This window comes from Oryzias latipes, chromosome 17 (assembly GCF_053564925.1).
Source record: "Oryzias latipes strain Hd-rR chromosome 17, Olatipes_Hd-rR_3.1".
Classification (NCBI taxonomy): domain Eukaryota; kingdom Metazoa; phylum Chordata; class Actinopteri; order Beloniformes; family Adrianichthyidae; genus Oryzias; species Oryzias latipes.
Genome location: NC_136253.1, coordinates 21495084 through 21520314, shown reverse-complemented (window position 1 = coordinate 21520314; position 25231 = coordinate 21495084). Strand labels below are relative to the sequence as shown.

Sequence of the window (25231 nt, the reverse complement as noted above, 5' to 3'; positions counted from 1 at the left end):
ACTCCAGGGCTCTTATCGCAACCGGGCGGTTTTTGAAAAAAATTAACAGCTAAATGGCCGAGCGTGGTGTTGAACATTTTCTCGCGAGTACTTTTTTTTTCTTTCTCCCCTTCCCGACCGTGGTCAGAAGCGCGGGGGACCCAAGGCGGATCCTCCTCCTCCTCCCTGTTCTGACCCTTAGATTCTCCAGGATTCTCCGGAATGGGTTAATAAAGAGTCCATAGCATTTATTCTGGGGGAAACCTTCTTTTATTACCGTTGTCCTTCCTCCGTAACACACAACATGAATGCGCGCCCACACTGCCGCCCCTCCCATTCTCTCCCGCTGCACGCGCTCTTCTCCTGTCCCTTACACAAACGCGCGCGTGGGCCCAAGACATACACATTCCCATTCCACAACAGTGGTTACAGACGATCCAGGCTCCAATGCCTTCTTAAAAATGGGAAGATTGTTATTGTGCTGGCTCCTTTGTGAAAATAAATTTATTAATGAAAAAAGAGCTCCGCTGTTGACAACACTGTTGTTGACATCCATGTTAACGTAAGCTACTTCCGCAAACAACGAGTGACGTCATTCGATGTTGAGTACTCTTCTGCGCATGCGGGTCAACTCTGGGTTGTTTCACGGTCACACTGTAGATCACAAAAGTTCGGATTTACTTGGAAATGTGAACGGTCTAGCAAATAATTCGGATTTTTTCAAAAAATCGGAATTGAGCATTAAGCCCTGCAGTGTGAACGTAGCCTTGGTGTCAGAAGTGAGTGAGTGTCAGAAGTGAGCTCTGTCTCCTCCTCTGGTCACCGGCGGGAACCGTCTCCAGAGTCCTGAATGTACTTCATCTCCCAGCAACCCCAGCGCACAGTTTCTGGATGTCACACACCCGACTTTCTTTTGAACAGTTCACTTAAGCACTGCACTGAGCCTCACTCATTCAAAGTATTGTTTGTGCCACTCTGCCTGTAATATCGAGTGTTGCATCCTGACTTGATCCTCTGATTTCCTGACCCTGTTTTGTCTTTGACTCAGTTTGCCTTTCCTGAATCTTGCCTAGATCCTGACTACTCTTGTTTCCTCTCTGATGCTCCCAAGCTCGTTATTGACCCCTGCCTGCCTGACCCTGATTTAGCTCTGTGGACTTTCAGCTGAGCCAATAAACCTGCTGCATTTGGAACCAACCGTCTGCCTGTTTTGTGACACTTTGTGTAAAGTGACACACCCAATCATAGGAAGAACCATGAGGACGTCTTTATCATCAGTTCAGTCTCCACGAAGTCTCTGAGGAAAATATTGGATTAATTTTATACCAGACAAATATTTCCTGAACACTCAGAGACTGTTTTGGACCATCAGGTCTGGAGAAAATTAACTTAGTATCTTAGGCTTGTCTCTGTCTTTGCAGCACATGCTCTCACGAGACACAGCAATAACTGTCAACATTCAAATAGTAAACGGGACACATTTGGATTTTGAAATGTTTCCTCAGCCCCCCTTGTGATAAAATGTACTTTTAACTATTAACATGCTTTTGACAAAACTCTTTAAGGAGCTGTAATTCGCTCCTATTTTGTGCCATTTTCCTAAATGTAGTTAGTGAGGAATATGTTTGGGATCTCTCCACATGGTTATAAAGTTAATTGCTTTGTAAAATGTTGCAACAACAACTATTGCACACATAACTTCGCAGGGAAATGGAAGAAATCTCTGCCATGTGGCAAGACTTAGCCTAGCCGCAGATTAACTAACTCTGAAAGGGAAATGGTTTCCCACCAGAACAATCTGAAAAGTACTTTGAAAGTTCACAAAAACGTGTGTTTTAATTCAAACTAATCCCATTTGCAGCTGTAACTTTGGTTTCTTCGCATCATGAAACTCGTAAGATAGGCTATATTTGGCTATTGCCTCCATGTGTGCACAATTATAGGGCAAGTGATATCATAATTTTATTCATAATTGCCAAACACCAAGCTATGTAAACTTGAATGTATATTGGATTTAATGTATATCAGGTTGTGGGAGTTTGTTTAACAAGGGAGGGTGTGGTCTTGGGAGGTCAACATTCTACATCAAAGTGTGCATACTTATTAAATAGATATCTCTCAGATAAAATGGGTAAAAAAAAAGATTTAACTTATTCTGGAGAAAATCTTTCAGGGGGACCATGCACTCTTGAAAAGTCTAATGCCTTAGTCACAACTACCCTTAAGGTTGTATACGAGCTGTCTGCAGGTGAAAAATTGGCAAACCTGTACAGGGCACGCAGGTGACCATCACAAAATTTCAGGATCGCAGACAACCCGGTGAGCCCGTAAGTGACAATGTTCATTCACGTTTTTTCTACGGGCCTTCCGCTGCCAACAGGTTGCAGTGAACTTTTAAGCAACACATACGGTTAAGTGAGGGCAAGTAGGCGAGAAAAATAGTCTTTTTTTTTTCTTTCTTTTTTTCAAGCCCCCTCCGCACTACGCAAGGTATCACATGCACACCTTGTGGGTGTAGCAACATGGTCAGTAAGGAGCCAGTGTGCACACCTCACTAATGACTAAAGTTCTGCGTAAAGGGCACTGTACGACAGCATCACCCGTATGTCATAAACACAGGTATATTTTATCCTTACGAATAATTGACAATATACTTAACACGCATGACAATCGTATGTTTTATTTTTATGACGTCCCTTAAAGTGACCGCATGGGCCTAGAGAGAACTTCAAGACACATCTGCATTCCTCTTAAGATGCAGCCCATCCTGTCTATGACTCTTTACGGGATGGACAACCCAAAAACTAGCCAGTCAACCACTGTACAGCCGTACATGTGACTATGGTATAAGATATTGGGGTGTGATCACTGAACCATCAAACATTTTGTTGCAAACTGTCAACAAGGTGGCAAGAGATGAAAAGAGTCAAATTAACTGCCAAAGATTTGAAGAGAATCAAATGTGAAGCTAACAGGAACCCATTATCCTCCAGTGCTACTATATTTCACAACAGCAACCTACGTATCTGGAGTGTTGAAAAGTAAAAAGTATTCAGTTCTCAGAGACATGGACAAAGTAGGAAAGGCTAAACCTTAACAAGACAAAAGTTAAAGCATTAAGAATGGGCCAGGAAATATATGAATACAGACTTTTTAAAGGGTTTGTGGACTGATGAGATGAGGAACTCCTGATGGACCAGATGAATGGTCCCATGGTTCGACTAGCAATGGAGTTTCACTTTGTCATAGACAGCAGTAAGGTGGAGGTGAGTTTCTGGTATGGGCAGGTTGTTGTCCACCTTTATGTTTAGGGGTGTGGGACATAACATAAACAAGAAAGAAATTAACCCCTAAGACCTGGTGGTCGACCAGAGGACTCCCTGCTCCGCTAGATGTCTTCTCAACATTAACTTTTAAATCAGGCTTGCAAGTCGCAACCGGAATAGAAACATCATGAAACTTGGCAATGATTAATAGATCCGCTTTAGTGCAGTCATCCACTTTATGCAAAAAACAAAATCATCCAAGTTAACAGCAAAATCTACCAACAAACAGAGATGGACACCATAAACCAAACAACTGGTTATCAAAAACACCGATTTACATAAACAGATTGATTAATGATCCCAGACGAGCTCCCAAATATTTTATGCACCTTATGTCTAAGGGTGCAATTAATAAAGAAATGAACCCTAATGCCAATAAGTAACCCCTCAAACCACCAAAATATTTAATAAAGCTGCCAAAACAAATTACTGTACAAATAACAAAAGGGGTTATTGTCCCAAATGTAAAAATAACAAAAGAAAAATGAAGAATCTAACTTCAGGGTGAACCAAGGCCAAAATAATAAACAAAAAAGAACTAACTCAAGTGTCAAATTATGTATCTGACCTCCAATCAAACAAAAGAAAAATGGATGCCTGAGTCTGACCTCTGTCTCCCCAAACTTAACCTAAACAGGAGAAAACAGTCACAAACAAAATGGCAGTTCCCCCCTACTACTTCACAACTAAAGTTTTCACAATGAAAGTTAAACAATGTTTCAAAGTTGTACACAAAAGCTCACCAAAAAGTTTAAACACAGAGCTGAGCAACAGAACTAAAGCCAAAAACTCCCCCCGTGGGGCAGTAGGATTGCCAGGTATTTAAAGTCCCATCCTCCAACCACAGGCAGCCACCAATCCCAAGCCGGCACCAGTCTTTCATCCTCCAATCCAGTGCAGCCACAAGTTCATAGTGCAGCAAACCAGATCACCTTAAACAATTGGAAGAACTTACAGACATACAAAAAGAACTTTTACCCTATACACAATCACTCAATATACAAGAATAAAAAATAAAGAAAACATACACAAATATGACAAGGGTTGTAACACCCTCCCCCTTAAAAACAAAACCCTCTCCAAAAGAACCATTCCTAAAGGTAAGAAGTGCGATAGAAAGAGCGTCAGCCTCAAGATTTTCAAAACTTTTTTTGAGCTAGTTGGACCTTTTTCCAGTTAAAAAAGGACTAAAAATCAACTCACGGACCTTATGTAAATTTCTAGAAGACACTTTCTTCAAGCTATGGTAAAATAAAAAGTCTGCGCAAGACAGCACTCCATGGCTTGCGTCAAAGTACTTCGCTGGCCAGCAAAGGCCTTAAAGATGAAAAACTTCTACTGCCTCCTTCTTCACCTGACCTAACCCCTATTGTAAACTTTTGGGCCTTCAGTAAGCAGGAAATTAACAGTGAAAGTAAAGAGTACACCTCTCTGAACGTCTAGGAGGTTGGTGTTGCAGCTGTACAAAAAGCTGATTACGACTAGATCAAGAAACCGACTTTGACACCAGTAAGGTGGAGGTGTGGTGCTGGTATGGACAGGTATAATTAAAGATAAGCTAGTCAGACTTGCTTAATAACTATGCACACAGTGTAAAACACCAAGGAGTCATGCAGCTCCATTTAGTTGACCTAATCTGCTATCAAGGGTTTCACACATTGACTGTAAAAGAGAACTGGACCAAGCGAGTGTGAATTCACCCACAGAAAATGACTTGCTTCTGGTTCCAATGAAAGAAGTCAATTCAGTCTCCATTTTTTTGTGATACAGACGTCGCCATGTATGAACTAGAAATCGTCAATGTGCAGTGATTGGTTAGAGTCGGCAGAGTCAACATTTCTATGGCAACCGTTCTTGGCAATCAGGAGTCGGCTTGTTGGAAGGCCACGCCCCTACCACTTGAAAGCAAACGCTTCAAACATTCAGCATGAAACCACATCAATTTAAGGCATCTTATTACAGTACTACAAAAAAAATGTGGAAAAAAATATTAGCAAGAACACGTTATTTTAAAAATGGTAGTTGATCAAAAATGGTTATTCAGACAGATAGAATGACTGAGTATTTATTTCTCAATAGAGCTTTATGGGATTTTGGCTTCTTGGGACCAGCAGGTATTTGAAATGGTAGGGGGGAGGGGTCATTCAGTCCAGTTTTCATATACAGTCAATATGTCAGGAATTGGTGGTATAGAACCCAAAATGCAGGAGGCCTAACATGATGGCATAAACTCAAACATTTATTACATAAACTGAAACATTTATTACATAAACTGATGCCAAAACCCAGAGAGAAACAAAAAAGGTGGGAAGGCAGAGCAGATGACCTGAAAACCAGACACTGGCTGAGGGCAATTAACTAAAATAAAGAGCTGTAAATTATAATGAACCTGGAATTGGTGTGACTGAAATGGCAACTCAAAACATAACCAAAACAACATGAAAACCAAATAAAACAACAAAACCTTTACACAATGGCTTCACAAAACTAGGATAGATAATAACATAGCCTTAATAATATAGCCTATCAATATAGTAAAGTGAATACAATTTCACCTAACAAAAACAACTAATTATTATCAATTCATCGATCTGAACTTTTAGTGCTGAAAAAATTGTTTGTTGGGAATTGTCATTCTTGAAAATAGTTGGCCTACATTTCCTTTCTTTTTTTTAATCTCCATCATGCCATGTTGCTTCTTTTTCTGCTGTTGATGTAACAAAATGTGCTGATGTTCTGCATTCATTTTCAAGTAGATACAAAATGCTTCCCTGTTCAATCAGCCATACTTTTCTATTTCTAAAGAAGTGAAATCAATTAAAACCTCTTCCAATGGTTTTGTCTTGTAAGAAGTTGAATTACCTGTTCAAAAAGTGCAACACTTTCTGTCATTTTGCCTGAACTGTCTCTGGCAAAAGGGGATTATTTGTTTTTAGCTCAAGACGTGTCAAGAAGGACCTAGTTGAAGACAAATTCTTCCACTCGTCTGCCTGTTCCATTTAGCTAACTCACTTAGGAAAGAAGACATTTTACATGAAAATAGTAAACATCTGGCTATGAGTCATTAAATGTGACACTAAAAAGCCAAGGTTGGGATGTGTGTTTCTTGGCCAAAGGATGGATGATATCATGTTGTCTTGATTCTTTAAATTTTTTTAGGTGTTTGAAGTCGACATGGGCAGTGAGTTGAACCACATGTATTAGATCTTTATGAAGTTTGCCCGCTCTTCTTGAAGACTGACATGACGTTTTGTTTGTATGCCGTAACGCCCAGGTGCTCGACATTACCTGCTTCCTTCTGTCACCAGTATTCGCTTGAGCTGCAGAAATGCACATCTGCTGGTCTGCCTGGTTTTTGGTTCAAATCAGAGAGCAAGAATAATTTATGACCCCCATAAGGAGGAGTTTCCTGTTTTCACTTTAAAGATTTCTCGCATTCCTGTTTCATACTGCACACATAGCAACTACCTTTCAACATGGTAAAGAATTAGTTTGTTCAAGTACTTTTTGAACTATGTTTTCCATGAAAATGATTACTTAGTCTAGTCTTCTCACACGTTTCGGCTATGTAATTTTACCCGGCACCCTGCTTTCTTTCTCAGACCAGATTTCTTTAAAGTCAAAAATGAATTTCATGGGAACCTACAAATTTAAAATGGTGCATTATTTTCCCAAATTGATTTATGGTGTTAAGATTTGCTGTCTCAGACACGGATCAAAGAGCAGCTGCTGCTGTTTCTGCTGCAATTCTGCTCCCCTACAGCTGTCTGCTTCTATTTCAAATCCCTTTAGGAGAAGCCGGAGTGACTGAAAATGGTATAAAAATGATAACAAGCTGAAGCCATGAGGAACAGCAAACTGACAAATAATTTAACTTTAACAACCTGTGTGCTGATTAACTCATTTATTCTCTCTGTATGCCAAATCGAATAATTTGGTTTTAATTATTAAATTTCCTTGGTGCATCATCTTTCATAGTGTATTCCCTATATCTTTGGAAATTTTAATGCGATTTTTTGTTATGTTTTACAAATGAAATACTGTTTTCTTCATGAGTCCTTTTTGTCTTGTTTAAAGATCTCTGACATCACTAAATAATTTATGTTTGCTGATAAATAAGCAAGGATGGTCCTACCGTCCTTCATTTTAATAAAAAAAAACACAAGTTCTTAGCTAATATTTGTTTTACAGCTATGTTCATTATTTTAGTTCTTCTCATTTCTTTTTTTAAATTTTATTTTAATTTCACCATTAATAGCTGTTGCCTCAAGCTGATTTTTTAGTAGTGTTTTGGTCAAGATTTCTGTGTATTGTAAGAAAACTCAAACTAATTTAGGATACAAAACAAAAAACAACTAGTCCTACTAGTTATCTGAATGATGTTTTTTGTATGCACCTTTATCTAAACCACACTTGTTAAAAGCAAATTTTCCATTTTGTTTAATAATTTGTGCTTTGTCAGATTTTGGGAGATTCAAAATTGCTTGCATCACTTGATGTCTATGGTTTACTTTTGCTTCTTGGTCTTCTAGATCAGGGGCCACCAACCCGGTTCCTCGTGGGCTACCATCCTGCTCATTTTGCTGCAAACCTTGCTTCAGTAATTGCTGTTCCCCTGGATCGGGTGTGTTCAGTCAATCAGAAACTGGGCTTATTTTATCCAGCTAATCAGCATCTACTGAAACAGGGTTAGCTGCAAAACGAGCAGGACGGTAGCCCACAAGGAACTGGGTAGGTGACCCCTGCTTTAGATGGCCTAACTGCATTCACACTGAAATGAACAACATCAAGGTTCACTTACAAGACCATTCATTTCAGCCATATTTATTGGTTCCGTTTAACGATTTATTGAATCGTTTAGTTCAAATGGGACCCAAGTCCACAATTTTTCAAAATAGAGATATTATGTGTTCTATGGTCTTCAAGGGAAAAGCTATCTGATTATGTGCAAAAAAGTCCCAAGTCCGTTGTAATGTATCGACTATGCTTGACATTTAAAATGCATTAAGTGCAAAATTCCTGGACTTGGGCCTCTCTTGCACGGGTTTTGCTTTATCCTATAGATGGCAGCACTAGTTATCCAATATGGCAGCGCCCCTGTTTAATTCAAGAAGGGCCCAAGTCCAGAGAATTTAGTTTGCTAGTCCTCTGAAATTATAAAAGTGAGGTGCTTCATATTATAGCGTTTGTAAGCTATGAACTGGTGCTAAATCTGGGTAAAGTGTTAATCATTTGGTGTAGCCTCCCTTTAAGCTATGCAATTAAAATCATTTCCTGGAAAAACAAACCTCTTGGACTTGGGCCCCTTTTGAACTAACCAATTCAATTCTCAAACAAAGCATGGTATCTGAAGAAATTATCTCTGTTGTGGACCAAACAGTCCAGTGGGAAACATCACTAAGAGGCAGGTGGACAGGGCACAGGTGTTGAGTTGTTTGATGTTGCTTAATGTTGTTTCTGCTTTGTGGCAAAAATGAGAACCACACAAAGCAGGGTCACCCATAATTCCTCATTTGACTGTTGATGTTTTCATAAGATAACAAGAACAGCAAAGCATTTTTTCACTTAAGTATTTTGTTCTCCTTCTTGCAGAACATCGAAGGGGGACCTCCTGGAATCAAAGGGGCCAAAGGTCACCGAGGCCCAGAGGGAAGACCGGTAAGAATGGATTTTGGGGTTTGTGTATGTTTGTGATGTAAAGTTGCATGTAAGCTAATATGTCAAACAGATTGCTGCTGAAAGATGTTCAAGTGATAAGTGCTCCTTGCTTGCAGCATTCGCATTAAGGACAATGGACAGAGTGTAGTTTGTTTAGACATCCTACAGGCATCCTACTGGCACTTACAAATGTCAGTAAGGACCCAGTTCTTGTACTCTACTAATGTCTAGAGCAGGGGTGCCCAAATCCAGGCCTCAAGGCCCGGTCACCTGCTGGTTTTCCAGAAATACTGCCTTATCTGCAGCTGATTACCTGGATCAGGTGTGTTTAGCCAATAAAAAGCTTGAAAAGCAGGTTGGTTGGCAAACATGTAGGACACCGGCCCTCTAAGCCTGGATTGGGACACCCCTGCGGGGGTATTCCAAAAAGCAGGTTATGCTAGTTACCACGGTAAGTTTGAGGCTAAGTAAGCGGATAACCTCAGCTTTCGGTTCCAAAAAAGCAGGTATGTTTCAGGGTATGCCAAGTTGCCATAGCAACTCATGCACTGAGCGTGACCTGGTCTGGAACAGGTTTAGTTGGTTTCAGAAAGGTGATGTAGCATGGCGTGTCCATTTGAAGATGATTTACTGGATGAAGATGCTCAGATAATACTTTTTCCGTCATAAGACCACGTATGGATGTTGGAAAGATAAACTTTTCTACATTGATCTACCTTAATTATTTGCTACAACGGAGTTTTAGGGCCACCAAAAAAAAAAAGTAAAATTACGACACTTTATCTCGTAAATTTATGAGTTTTTTTCTCGTAAATTTACGAGAAAAAAGTCATAGATTAACAAGGAGAAAACACCAAAGTTGTCCGTTTGTCAGAGCATTGCTTGAAGATGAAAGATGTGGAGCCTTTTGTGAAGCTTTAGTTTCGGATTATTATAGGTTTAAAACAAAGAGATTCTGAACCTTTGGCAATCTCAAAATCAAATTATTGTCAGTAGGGGCGGGTTTCCGAGGTTCAGTGTCAGTAAAGCGGAGTTTCATAAGTAAAATAAGGAGCTCAGAGACATGTTTTGGTGCAGAGGATCGCTGCAGCTTTTATTCTCCTTTTCATTCACAAACCCTGAAGTTCATCTGTCACCTTACGTCATGAACCTGTCATCAGATCCGAACACCAATGCGGAAGTAAACGTCCCGTTATATCATTAAGCAACAAAGATGAATGAAAATAGTCTAGTCTAGTTGAAAATGGCAAAAAAAGTGATCCTCCTCCTCAGACCGAAGCGTCACACAAACGTAGAGATCTTGTTTTTGGTGGAGGAAGAAAGGATTGAAGTGGAAAGCTGCAGGGACTACGATGGCTTCATCGGACTGCAGGGATCCTGCAAACCAACCATCAATAAATAAAACTGATAAATTGTAAATCAAACAAATGAGCTTCCAGATATTTGGAACGTTCAAGCTCATTCAGATCACCTGTTCTACTGAGTTTAGTCGGTCTGCTCTGTTGCTGCGCGGCGTTCACCTGCTGCTCTGCATGCTCACTTCAACTTAATATCGTAAATTTACGAGTTTTTTCTCCTAAATTTACGAGATAAAAACTCGTAATTTTACTTTTTTGTTTTTGGTGGCCCTGATACTCCATCGTACGATGGAGTATTCAGGTCTGATAGATATATATATATATATATATATATATATATATATATATATATATATATATATATATATATATATATATATATATATATATATATATATATATATATATTATATATATATTATATATATATATATATATATATATATATATATATATATATATTATATATATATATATTACATATATTACAAATTACATTACAATATATATATATTACATATATTACAAATTACATTATGATATATATATATATATATCATAATGTAATTGGAAATAAGATCAGAAACTGTTGCGTTTACTTTGTCCTTTCTTTCTCCCCAAGCAGAAACTCTTTCTTTTGCTGATGATGCAGCTGTATTACTTTTTTGATGGGCGTACAACCTACATACGCCGTCATTAAAATCGCAGACTCACTGAAGTATAGCGCTCTCTTTTTTTTCCACGCATTTCCATGGTGACTCCGGAGTTTGGCGATCCATTAATGCACACGCATTAAACCAGGGTTACCAAGTCGAGTGTAATTAAGCTAACTCATGTCCGGTCTTTTAGAACCGACATACCCAGAGTAAGTTCAGGCGGATTTCAGCCAGAGTTCAGGGTTAAAGTCAGGGTAGTTTAAACGTGCCTTCTGGAATACCCCCCTGGTCTAGAGTGCAGCAAAAGGGCACCATATGACAGTATCACCCATACATCATAAGTGCGTTTACATTATCCTTACAAATACTTTACTATACACTTACCACACACACTACAATTGCACGTTCCATTTTCATGACGTCCATTAAGGTGGTCATATCTCTCAAGGGAACGGCAACACACACCGGCAATCCCCGTCATAGGCTTTTGCTCCTCTCTGTGAGCCTCAATCCAAAAGCCCACAGCACCCATATGGGTCAACCACAGAATGGGGGCATGTGACTAAGGCCTGAATTCCAATTGTTTTAGTTCCATACAGATTCTGTTTCTAGAAACTGAGGTAACAATAAGAGTTACCTCTAAACACAAACACTATGAATATGTGTTGTGGTAGAACAATGTTTTCCACATTTAAAAAATGTGTAAAAATCGTATTCCTGCTCTTCCTTGATGCTTTTCTTGCCTCCTTTTGTTGCATCTCCTTTGGCCTGGGTTTGTGCTTCATACTTTTGTGTAACCAGTTTGTGTCATGTGTTCTTGGGGTGGCTTCTTTCCTCTGCAATTAGCGGCAGAATCTTCCTTTTTTTCTGACAACTCTGTGAATTTGTTTGCTTGTACGCTCTAAGCACAAGAAAAGAATGTGCCTAACCTGAGTTTTAGTGTGCATTAAAAAGAAACAGATGCCTCTTCTACAGCTGAGCGACAAAACAAAAAACCCTGCATCAGATTCAAATTGTGTTGCAGAAAGTGCACACACAGAATTGTGTGGGTGTGGATGTGGGTTCTGTTAGTGTGGGAATCTGGTTTTCTGTTGCAGTAGTTTTTTTTTTTTTTCTTTTAAGAAACCCCCACTACTTATTTCCAGTTCAAACAGAATGACTCCTCCACTGTTGGCCTAATCTTTTTGAAGTCAAACCAGACATACTTTTTCTGTCAAAGAAGCAAACATGAACATCTATCAAGAGAGATGAGTCACTGTCTTCTATTCTTGCTCTCTTCTTCTCCTCAGGGTCTTCCTGGGCCGCCTGGACCATCAGGAACAGATGTGAGTGTTAAAGAATCAACCCATTTAAAACTGAACTCTTGACATTATTTTAGGCACCGGGTCAGACAGGGAAGCTCAGCACACCTAATCCCTCCTTCAGGCTGCGCTTTTGACTCTGATACTGTATGTTCAGTCCAGAAGCTCACATCTAATTTCCTCAACACTAAGCCCCATGACTGCTCGAGGACTTCTCAGGAAAGAAATCTCAGTTGTCCAGTCTTTTTCTCTCCTCCTGGAGCAGTTAAAAGCTGTGACTTGTGTTTGAATGTGACGTGACGCCACTTCACTCTACCGTAATCTGTAATCCACTTTTCTCAACAGGAATGTGAAATTCTGGATATCATCATGAAGCTCTGCTGTAAGTTAAATGCTCAGTTTTTATAACCAACTCAACCTCCAATGGACCGAGCTTCACCAAAAACTCTGTGAACTTTTCAACTCTCACCCAAATGTACAATTAAAATCAAAAAAGGTCACTGAGGTGAACTTGTGTCTTTCACAGCGTGCCCAAAGATAATAACTAACTTGTATTTTCCTTTTTTATTACCCCTCACATTTCTTAGCATGTTGTGGTAAGTTTGAAGCAGCAATCATTTTTTTCTCTGTGAGGATCTTTGAGGATGACGCTCACCTGTTTTATATGTTTGACTTTTAGAGTGCAAGTGCGCTCCGGTGGACTTGGCTTTCATTGTGGACAGCTCAGAGAGTATTGGCGCCACGAATTTTGCCACCGCCAAAGACTTCATTATCACCGTTATTGACAGGCTGATTAAAGACCACCAAGTCAAGGTGACCACCTTCTTAAACCTTCGATCTGTGCTGATGTTAGTAGAACATCATCAGCTGTTTAGACTTTCTTTGTTTACACATTGAAAATGAACAGATTTCGGGAGTCAGATTTGTGGAATAATCATTTAAGCACGACGTTAAATCCTTTAGTGAATGTAATGCCCAAAGCCGCCTGTATGTGTGAGTGTGTGTGGGTGGGTTAGTTGATGAACAATCTAAAGGTTTCCTGTCTGTCCACCTGCTCAAAATAATAACATTTAAAACATAAGGAGTAATCAAAAATCAATAGGAGGCTTATCATCCATACATTTTTATTCAAAGAAAATAAGTTTATCACTCTACTTATCTATGAAAACTCTCATTTATCCAGGTTGATTCCATCATAGTAATAGGTTTAGGGGCTGTCATCTGGACTAGTTTTTAAAAGTTAAAATACGTTTCACCTCTTGTCCAAGAGGCTTTGTCAATTCTGAATTAGCTGATAAAAGAGCTGGTTTATATGCGCTCATGGAGGAGGAGTCAGACCTGAACCTGGATGGTTTTGTCAACTTGGCCTACATGGTTTCGGGTCATAAAGAGTCCTTTGTCCTCAGCTGGGGTTGGGGAGCCAGTGAATCCCTCCCCAAACTGGTCTACTCTTTCAGCTGTTAATGACCCAAGTGGAACTGGTTCGGTTTGTTTGGGTTTCAGAACACTGCCGTAGATGGATGGAAGAATAAACCTGAGACCACCATTCTTATTAGGAGAAGGTTTATCCTTCTTGACAAAGATGGCTTCTTTCACTCCTCGCTCAAACCACCCTTTGTCTCTGGCTAGAATTCGGACTTCACTGTCCTCGAACGAGTGGTTTGTGGCCTTCAGGTGGAGGTGCACTTCAGACTCAGGTCCACTTGGGTTGGCTCTGCGATGTTGGTAAAGCAACTTGTGTAGAAGTTGTTTGGTTTTTCCTATTTACTGTTCATTACAATTCTCTTTGGAGTGGATATTACCCTGTTTGTAGCTAGGAATTTTGTCCTTTGGATGAACCACTTTTTGTCTGAGAGTATTAACTGGTTTGAGATGAACTGGGATGTTATGTTGTCTGAAAATCCTTTTTAGTTTTTCAGACAGGCCTGAGATATAAGGAATTGAAATACTGTTACCTTTCGGCTCTTGTTCCTTCTTGCCTTGTTTTCTTGTATGTTGGGATCTGGTGAATGCCCAGTTGGGATATCCACAGGTTTGGAGGGCTTGACGGATGTGTTGCTCTTCTTTCTTCTTTCCGTCGGAGCTTGTGGGCACCTCCTGGGCTCAGTGTTGTAATGTCCTGATAACGCCTAGTTTGTGCTGTAAAGGGTGGTTATAAGAGGTGAAACGTCTTCTAACTTTTAAAAACTAGTCCAGATGACAGCCCCTAAACCTATTACTATGATCACTCTACTTATCATTTAAATGCCTTAGTGGATGTCATTCTCTAATATTTTTTACTTAATTTTAACTCGAGCACTGGAGCAAATTATTGGGGCACTTTTCTACTTTCTTTACAGACAGGGTCTTTGACATACACACTCATACACTAACAGTTAGTGATCACCCAAAAACAATCCCATACATTTTAAGGTTAAATATATATGGAGCCCATGTCCTGACATGGATAAAATAAAAAATATCTCATTCCCACAAATTAATATCTTGTTCCCACAAATTAATATCTTGTTCCCACAAAATAATATTCCGTTCCCTCGAAATAATTAATTTCTGCAAACTAAATAATTATTCACGTGATTAGTCATTCATAAACACGGATGTTAGCAATACTTGGATTTTTTAGTTTATAGATTTTATAATAATGAGCTTGAAGACTTGAACCCACATTGAGAAACTGCTTACCGAAGTTATGAGCAAACACCTCTGTCTGTTCGATGATTGAACTCTCTTTTATTTTGTTAATATTACCCACCTTTTCCCCCTCCAATCAGTGTCTCTGGTATTCCCACTAAGCAAACATTTGTTAACCATAGTTGGATCAGAGTATAGCTTCCTGTTTTTGTGTTTTACCAAGGGAACTCAAAAATGTTTGCATCTTTCCCTCTTTTGTTGTGTCAAAACTTTTACAATCAACTTTTTTTAGTATTTCAAGAAACTTCCTCCTTTCCTTTCCTTTAGCTGCATATTTATGTTCAACATGTTTTGGTTTGTGCCATTTCATTTTTCCACTCTGATGCCTCAGAATAAAGAACAGTTGTCTTATTACCAGACCAGTAAAGTGAATTTCCCATTGGCAACCTTATGGCGCAACATGCAAAAAATGCACAGAACATGATGTTGAATTTGACCAACACCATGCAGCACACATAAGATGGGAGTTATTTATCTAGAAGGAATGAAAATTGTGTTGCATCAGGCCATCAGACAGCTCTTTGACCTTTGCGGACTGAGATGTTTATCAGAAATTCCACAGGAGCTGGGGTTTTTTTCGGAGGCGTTACAAAATGAGAAGCAGCATTCTTAAAAATAGAAAGTGTGAATGAGAGAAATTATCTTGTGTTTTGGACTTGGCTTTTTATGTCTCTCCGGTGACTCTGCTCTTCCACAGCACGGGTGCAATTAGTCAGTTTGGGTGGGGTGCAGAAATGTTGACATAGAAAAAGGAAAAAACACATGGCCTGTAGATGTAATACACAAAGTAAAAAAAAAAAAAAAAAAAGCCCGCTCACAATAAAGAGTTTTTTCTTTGCAGTTTTCAGTGGACCAGTCCACAGTCAGCGTGGTCCAGTACAGTGGATCTAAAGCCCAAGAAATTGTCAAATTAACCAGCAACCTCACCGATTTCAAGCAGTGAGTTTCCACTCATGCACCCCACAGTTTAACTACTGTAAGATACCATTCATGGTAGTTTACACATATACTCACACAATTATCTTTATGCTACATAGCAACAAAACAGTAATAACAACAACACAATGTACTCCAATCATTCCAGAAGTAATAGCTTCTTAGTAAGGCAGTGACAAACACAAAATGTCTTAGGTTTAAAATGAATATTATATTTTCTGCACTGTGGGTCGCACTGAATTATAAGCCAATGAATGTTCTGTTTTCGCATTTTTATCACATATGTGAATCAAAATAAAAGATGCATTAAACATGACAAAAGAGTCGAAAATAAGTCAGTCAGACTTTAACTGCATTCACAATAAACTCTAGAACTTGTTTGTAACACACTACATGTTAGCCATATTAGAGTATTCACAATACCTCTTATTTCTAACCTTTTAGTAACATGGAAAAAAATGAATAAATCAGAGAACAACGCTGCTTCACATGAACCGCTTTAGCAAATTCACAATACCTCTAACTCCCAAACGTGAGAAGAAAAACACACAATCTGATACGCTACATGTTACCTGCATCACCATATTCACAATAGCATGTTACAATAACAGCCAAACTCGTAAAAATAAAAAAAATGACAATTTCTAGAGCACAGTCTAGCTCTCAAAATCGCTTCAAAATCAATAAGCACAGCCAGATTTATTCCCACATATAAACCGCTCTAAATAAAGCGCACTGTTGTTTTTTGAAAAAAAATTAAGGCACCTTATACTGAAATAAAATGTTGTAAATATTTTGTTTACACAACCATTATTTTCCTTCATTAACTTGAGTTTAAAAGAAGCATCCAGTGTTTGGCTTTGCTATCAACTACAGATACATAGTTATATTGCCAGATGTTAAAGAAAACTAAAAAAGCATCATCAAGTTCATAATAATTTTAAAAGCAAATTTGTCTAACTTGTCAATGACAAACAGATGAGGAATTCTGAAAATATTGAGAGGATGTTCTAATGGTTTATGTAGTTTATGTAAGCAGAAATGTCAGTAAATATTAATGTATCTACAACAGAGGAAATATTCCAGTTAGCAGATTCAAAAGTTGACGATAATAATAAAGTCAGAGAGACAAATTTAACCTTAACTAAACATGTTCTCCCAAGTCATTCTCTTTAAGAAAAAATGGAAAAAGTAGAATTAAAATTAAAAAATAAGTATTGTAATGCTCTCTGGATATACAATTATATTTTTCTGCACAGTAGCAATATTATTTTAGAAAATTACGGGGGAGAAAAAATCTGTAATGTAATATGTTTACATTTATTTTTAAAAAACAGTTAGTTTATAAATAGATAAAAATAGAACTAGTGATGCAAAACATAGTAAGGAAGGCTAAAAAACTTCACAAAATAATAAAAAGATCTCAATGAAAATGTATCATTCTGTTTGCAGGGCAATACGAGACATGAACTGGCTGGCTGAGGCCACATACACCGGCGAGGCTCTAAGCTTTGCCCTGAACAACACAATCAGCCTCATGAGGAAAGACAACAAAGTGGTTCTGGTCCTCACAGATGGACGCGCTGACATCAAGAGGGATACATTTCCACTCACCACCCTTTGTGGGAAAGGTGTCCAGGTTAGTGCAGTGTGCCTCGTGAATGGATGTCTGACAGCCTTATTATAGCTTACCTTAACTATTCCCTTCATGTTCTTAGGTTGGTGGTTTGGGAGTGAAAGACTACTCAGGTCGCCAACCCAACAGTGAGCAGCTTGACTCCCTGGTGTGCAAGGACGACCCCAAACCAGGCTTTTCCTTTGTGTTGAAGGACTTTACTGAGCTGTTAGACGACAATTTCCTACAGAATCTCACAGCCAAGATCTGCCAAGGTACTGTAGTGCTTCACAATACACACAGTCACTGTTTTTGTCTGACTTTTTCAAAGTTTTTATGGAGTTTAATTAACACCATTTGTCTCTCGTTTTTGTCTTTTACAGAAAGGAACTGCCCAGACTACAAATGTCCAAGTATGTGTCTTGTTTTTTTTTTTGTTTGTTTTTTATGTTTATTTTGCTGAAATTACTCCTTTGTTGCCCCACAATGGACTGGCGACCTATTCAGGTTGTACCCCACCTTCATCCAACAGTAGCTCTGTTGGCTCCAGCAACCCCTGGACCCTGAAAGGGATCTGAAAATAAATGGGTGGATACACATTTGTGTTAGGTTATAGGTTATGTTAGGACATCTGCTCACAATCTCAATATGAGGAATTTGATATTCAGTTTGTTGAATATCACATCAATAATCAATAATATGATTGGATTCAAATATCAAAGGCCTGGATTTCTGATTACTACCCAGGAGGTAAAGCAGCCCCTACCCCATTATTTTGATTTATCAATGTGGTTGACATTAGCTCCAAGAGAAAGAAACCTGTTTTTTATTCTTTGTCATATTTGCTCACAGTACTATTTAATGGAGCGGTAAAACAAACCAAACAATGGACAAATCTGTCTAAAGGCACACATTCTTACAACTGTTGAGCAAAGGGAATGCACCATGTTTGTAGAAATGTTACTTTGATGTGTTGCAACAGCATCTGAAGTTTTGACCGTTTGTCTTTCAGTTTCTTTCTCTGATCCAACTGATATTTTGGTCATGATGGACAGCTCAGCCAGTGTGGGCCAGAAGAACTTTGAGATAAGCAAGACCTTCATCCACCGCTTGGTAGAACGTTTCTTGAATGCAGAGAGGAAGCGAAATGTCAAAGTACAAGTGGCCCTTGGCCAGTACAGCCGCACTGCACGTCTGGAGCAAGAGCTAATGGAGGATATGCCCCAGCTTTCTGTTCGCATTGAGAAAGCAGTGTTCGAAAATGATGGTACCAACATTCTCGAGGCCATGGACCTAGCAGTCAGGACTTTACGAAGGAGTGCAGCGGGAATAAAGAAGAAGCTGGTGCTGTTTTCTGATGGCAGGTCTCAGGGTGTCACTGTGCCCGTCTTAGAGAAGCGTGTTCGAGATTTGGCAGATGCCGGCATTGAGCTCTTTGTCATTGCAGCCGGTAGCCATGTCAATGAAGGCAACCTTCGCTTGCTGGTGAGCAGGGGGCGGCAGGACGATGTCTCCTATGCCCAACGGCACCTGTTCCGTGTTCCAGACTACCCCTCTCTTGTCCGGGGGGTCTTCTACCAAACGGTGACCCGCAGAGTCTCCTTGTCCTCCATGTAATGTCAGAAAACAAAACCAGTGCCTTACCTTTATAGCCCCACAAACAAATATTCCATCTCACCCTTTTAACGTACATTTACATTTCAAAAGCATCACAAAACAACAAAAGACTATTTGGCAGACAAATGTAAATATCTTTACAGACTTGCTGCAACATCGCTCTTATAGTCTATATCTAGCTTTCCTTCGGGCTGATTTTGACTCAGGTGTTCTGCTTCCTTTAATCCCTCTCTACTTGCTTTTTTTAACCCCGTCGGGTACAACAATGCTCATAACATGGACCTTTTTTGTTTGTTTTAAATGTTGTTTGCAAGAAACAACAGCTAGTGTGAAACCAAACCTACTAATTTTAGCTGTATGATTTTTAAACCGTAAGACTCCTTTCTGAATGTTGTCTCTTTTTTGTTTTTTGTTTTGTTTTAAACATTGTTAGATCGCACAGCACTGAAGTCAGGATGTGACATCAGGCAGACATTAAAAGACAAACTCATCAGTACATTAGATCAGTGTTTTTCAACCTTTTTTGAGCCACGGCACACTTTAACCTTGACAAAAATCCCGCGGCACACCAGCATCCCAAAAAATAGATAAATAAAAAAAAAGAAAAAGCTCAGTCTGTATTGATCTACAGCCGCTCTGCAATCTCACATGCATTTTTGTGATAATTGTTGCAGAAAACGCTGGAAGCTGCAGCTGTTTTTTCTAAAAGATGTATTAAAAATTCAGTCAAAAGATTCAAAAACTGTTTGATGTGTGTTCGTTGTTTTAAGACGTTAAGAGGAGAGACTTATTGTGCGCTAAGACAGTCACTTTACTGCATCATGGGAGATGTAGTGCCCGTAATCCGCCGACCGCAGAAAGACCAGCGTCTTTGAGCTTCACGGTTTTGTTCACTTGTTCCAGTCTGATACCAGATTCTGTGGAAAGCTACACCACTAAAGACGAGCTTCAGCTGGTATTTTTGTTAGAACAGAGAGACTTTTTTTGCGCTAAATCGAAACAAGGAAGTGAATACTTTAACCACTTCTGATTGGTCAGACTGATGACATGTGATTAAGCCTTCAAGAATGATTGGTGGAGACAGTTAAAGGGGCGGGACTTTCCTTACACAGTTATAGCTGCAGCTAAATCGCGGTATCCCCTTATTCTTATCAAAATGTCTTTAATAGAATCAAATAAACACAAAGAAAAAATAATTTTATTATATTTCATATTCTTAACTTCTCAGTGTTTTATCAGGGCCTGTTTGGATGAACAAAGAGCTGATTTCCTGGAGATGGTAATTGCTTTTAGATCAGTTAATGAGGGCAATTTCTCCAAGGCACACTTGACCATCTCCCACGGCACACTAGTGTGCCGCGGCACACTGGTTGAAAAACACTGCATTAGATGGTATCAATAAAGACGCCGGGCCCCAAATTGTTTGTGTCTGTGTCCATGTACGTCCCAGATGTGTACATCTGTGTGTGCGTGTGTGTGTGTGAATACTTGCTAGGTTGTTCCATAAACACTTGTTCAGGGTTCAGAATGACAGAAACCTGCTTTTTGTCAGTGGTGCTGCATAGAGGCTTCACTCAAAACACAAGGACATGCATGCTTATACAGACGCACAAGTCTGTCTCTGGTTGTGAGGGTTGCAGTTGATGCAGTGCAGTTCCTAGCCGTTTACCCCAACCTACTCCAAAACAACTGTCTGCTTAACACAGACTCTAACTCTGCTCTACCTCTATTAACCAAGCCATAACTCTCAAAAATATTTGGAAAAACAGGGCAAAATGTTCCCTCAATCTCAAGTGTTCCTCACACTCATTTAGGGTTTCCAGAGGTTTGTCCCCACAACCATACACAAACGAGTATGTAGACACACATTTGTTCTTCATTTATGATGTAGGAAAACATCTGTCAAGGCTTAAACTTGGGGAAAAAAATGTAAAGTGGCTTATGACCCCGTCATACACACACAATCCTAGGCACCATTCCTTATTTGGACATTTAGGTCCAAGCGGTTTTGCATAGCCATATTCAAGACTTGGTCAATGCCATTTTAAGACTTACGTCAATCATAGCCTAGCTTCATGTCCAAACAATATTTTTTCACATGATGTTGCATGATTTTTTTCAAATTTGTCATCAGTGGTTTAGACAGAAACTAAATTGTCCTGTCACCTGTGGTGCTATACATCCTTGAACCAGCCTCTTCCAATGTTTGGAGCTGGGGATGCACAAATCCAAAAAGAGTTGTAAGAGCTCCTTCAATAAAGGTTGCCACACTAATATGTCTGCCTGGTATTTTGTTCACACATACTGACACTTGGAAGCTGTAGGTCTATAAAGAAAAAGGTATTTACACACAGAGTGTGTTAAACCCACAAGGAAAATGCCAATCGTCTCCAGAATTAAACCATTTTCAAATGGTGTGGGGATTACATTTTGGCTTAAACCAAGCAGTTCTCAAACTGGGGAGGCTTTTTTTTCCTAAAAACAGTCTAATTTTACAATAAAATTAAATAAAGTTGCAGTCTAATTTGAAAAATAAAGTTTTTCATATTTTTGCTCACAATGCTTTACATCTTGTTCTTAGAAAATATAAATATTTTATTGCAGCACTCCCTCGCCATAATGAGGTTCATCATATGCAGTTTTGCAGAATTTATATTCTTTTATTTTTTACAGTGAATTGTGTCTCTGCATCTTGATTAGCTTTTGACCATTGTCAATCAATTTCCTTCATGCTGTTGTATGGAAGCATTTGTGTAGCATAATTATGAATAAATGTCAATACCAGAAATGCTTTTTCATTTTCAAAATGAAGCTTGATTTGTTGACTCAAAATTAAAATGAAAAAGCGATCCTTCAAAATGCTTTGTGAATCCTTGTGAAAATGGTATTGACTTTAACTTTTAATTATGCTACAGAAATGCTTCCATAGAAGGACGCTCATAAATAATTAAACAAATACCGCAAATACTGACAGCATTTTGAATCGATACAAGTATCACCCAATGAACTGTCGCGATATATTACAGAATCAATTTTTTTCTAATACCCCTATAACTCTTGGCATGGAGTAAGCCCATTCCCATTTCCCATCATCCATCTGTTTACACACTCTCCCGCCAGCTTACAGCCCCTTACTATCCAAATATAACTTTACCAGTGCAAGAAAAACTATCTAGCAGTACAGTTTTGAGCCAGATGCCAGCTCAGACGACAAAAACAAAGACTTACATGGATCTATTTGTGTAAAAGTGCAGGCATCAAAATGGAGAGGAGCAGGAAGATGGTGGTTTGCTATAGTAACTTGTGCATCACAATTTTTCCAATGGAGTTTTTGAGTCACACTTTTTCCAATGGTGTTGTTGCGCCTGCCCCAAGATTCACAATTATTTGAATAAAGCAATACTAAACAATGCAATTTCAAGCTTGAATTTCTTTATATGTGTCCATGAGAACATGTTTTAAACACTAAAAACACAGTTTTCACTGGAGTGGGGCTTTAATATCTAGCGGTGAACGCTGAAACCTGGTTCCCTCAGAGGAAAAAACAGAATACTTCTGTTGTTTTTGCTCAGATATTTAGGGAGATCTAAAAAGAACAGCTTCTGTACGTTAGTACAGTACAGTTCTGGGGTGTCTGTATGTAGAAGAACCTCATCATCTCTGTTGGAGCTGCAAAAACTGACAAAACTAGGAAGAAAAAAACCAAGCATTTCATAAACTCTGTGTCTGTAGATGAACTCAGTTTTGGCGAATTACATTACCATAATTATGTTTTCGAGGTCAGATGAAAAATTTGACACACGGATAAAATTAGTAGAATGTCTTTTTTCTGCAGTTACATGATGTTTCTTTGACTTCATGCCTATCTGAAGCTTTTTAGTCCAGACTGTGAAAGTACTGTTCAGCAAGTACCTACCTTTTGAAGTGCCCTTGAGCAACGCACTGGACTTGTCATGCTGCAGCTGAGCTGACCTGTAACCTTTAAGTGGAATGCATTTTTTTTTAGCAGAAATGAGCTTGAAATCATTGTAAACAACCTTTTTTTATTGTTTACTATATAAATGATGGATTTTTCAGCAGCACAAGCCGTCCAGTTATTTTCTTCTCTCTTGCTCAATAGGTCACATGTTTTGCATTAAATATTGCTTTCTTTTTCTGTGATTTTTGGCTCACTGAGTTGAGTTTGACTGTGTGTCTCTTGTGTGCGTACTGACGCATCACTTCCTGTGGCTGAACCTCTTATAGGTTCAAAGCCAAAGCTGCACTTATCAGGGCATTTTCCTCCGATTGTTTGTTTGCATACTGTACATTAGCATGGGTGTATCTTCCTGATTTTTGGTGTATTTCCATGTAATCAATGTATATTTCAGTGAAGGAAACCTTTTTTGTTGTATTTTTCTTTTGGCTTTTTTTTTGCGTTTTTTTTTTCTTGCAATTTCCTTTTTCCTGTGGTTTGATAAAGCTGGAGCTTTTGGATGTGAGCAACATTTTACTTTTAGATTTGAAAGTCCCTGTTTTGAGTTGAACTCGCTGGATGTTACATGAATTGAAGGCACAGACTTGACTATAAAAAGGGTTGATAGAACAGTCTTGTCTGTGAATGTGTGTGCATGTGTGCGTGTGATGCACCAAGATAACAAATCCCAGCTGTTCTGTCTGAAATGAAGTACATCTGGAGAAAAATTGAAGCATAAAAAGGGGATGGGTTTAAAATTATCTAATGTTTATTGTAATTTCTTGGTATTTCCTTCTTAGATTCTTCTTCTTGAATTGCAAAGCTGGGCTGGGAAGGATCTCTTTCAGTGTCCCTTTCACAGAGCAGCACGGGGTCTAGTGTTTACATTACATCTTTCTTTAGGATAAATAGATTTGTGCTATAATTTCTTTCAAGTTCTGCCCGGTATGTTTAGCTGAGTTTCTTTTGTTTAGGTTTGCACAAAATGAGCTTTTCTCTGCATTTATGAACCACAGCTGGATTTGCAGAGTGGAGCTGTTTAAAATTCTGGATCCAATTATGCAGGAATCAGACTAAAATGCTTCTTTTGCTCTTTGTAGGAGACTGAAATAAAAATGAAAGAAAGATGTGTGAGGAAGCGAGAGGGTGGCAATGTAAAGAGGCAAAGTCGGGTTCTGTTCTTTTTTTTATTTGGAGGACGGTCATTCCTATTCTATGACTCACAGTTTTAAGGGAGACCAGAACACAGAACAACCCCCTACTCTCGGCTCACTCCTCCTCTTCATCCGTTCATCACAAAGAAACATATTTCTGCAGTCAACCGTCTCTCTCTCTCTTTTTAAGGAAAAACCCTTCCCAGCCGAGAACGCAGAGAATCACATCACAAGATCAAGTCTGGTCAGCAGCTGGTCTCCTTCTCATCATCATCTTTGAGGTCTCAGGACTTCTTTTCATGATGACATGTGATGCTCACTGTTTTAACTCAGACCACACCTCAACTTAAACCCACATCACCTTCAGATAAAGAGAAAAAAGTTACTATTTCACAATTAACACCATTTTCTACTGCCTTCTACAAGCGCCTCCTTTTTAGGAGATGGAAATGAAAAAGATTCATTTTTAAGGTTCGTGCTTAAAAAAATACTGTTTCCTTCAAAATGAAACCCTGTTTCACCACCATGATGAGTTCAAAACAACCTGTGTGCCACAGAAAATCCAACATGAAACCAACAGCCAGAAATTGGCAGGAACTTTTTACTCTTGTGGGCCCAAAAGGGAGAGAAGGGCCACTCTGTGTTGAAATCTTGCTGTAAATAAGAATAAGAGTAGAAATTCCTAACTTTTCATCTTTGAACTGACAGTTTATTCATTTCAGTTTGTTATCTTTGATTGGCACCTTAAACGGAGCTCTTTATGAAAATGGGGTCAGTCAGGAAGTGCAGCAGCCCACATCTGCTGTCCAAGTCCATATTTTGGTGGAAAACACAGCAGTAGACCTTATGGGAGAAACATGGTTTGTCACTTTTGGAGCTCGTTTCCTCAGATCAGCCACTTTGTTTAAAAATATGAAACACTTAACCTGCACATACAAACTACTAACAAAAAAATAGTTGAGCCTTTGTTTGCCTAAAAATTAAG

General features: G+C 39.0%; 1 protein-coding gene across 1 annotated transcript in view; it reads left to right on the top strand.

Annotated features, from left to right (window-relative positions):
* The window catches only part of col6a1 (collagen, type VI, alpha 1), a 36270-nt gene extending 14862 nt beyond the window's left edge, over nt 1-21408 (top strand). The window contains exons 26-35 of the mRNA XM_078935460.1: nt 8898-8963; nt 12267-12302; nt 12624-12676; nt 12840-12874; nt 12958-13091; nt 15811-15908; nt 17358-17544; nt 17624-17795; nt 17904-17933; nt 18533-21408. Coding sequence (XP_078791586.1) covers nt 8898-8963; nt 12267-12302; nt 12624-12676; nt 12840-12874; nt 12958-13091; nt 15811-15908; nt 17358-17544; nt 17624-17795; nt 17904-17933; nt 18533-19137 — 1416 coding nt within the window. The 3' untranslated portion in view covers nt 19138-21408. The remainder of the gene's footprint in view (nt 1-8897; nt 8964-12266; nt 12303-12623; nt 12677-12839; nt 12875-12957; nt 13092-15810; nt 15909-17357; nt 17545-17623; nt 17796-17903; nt 17934-18532) is intronic.
* Nucleotides 21409-25231: the final 3823 nt, after the last annotated feature.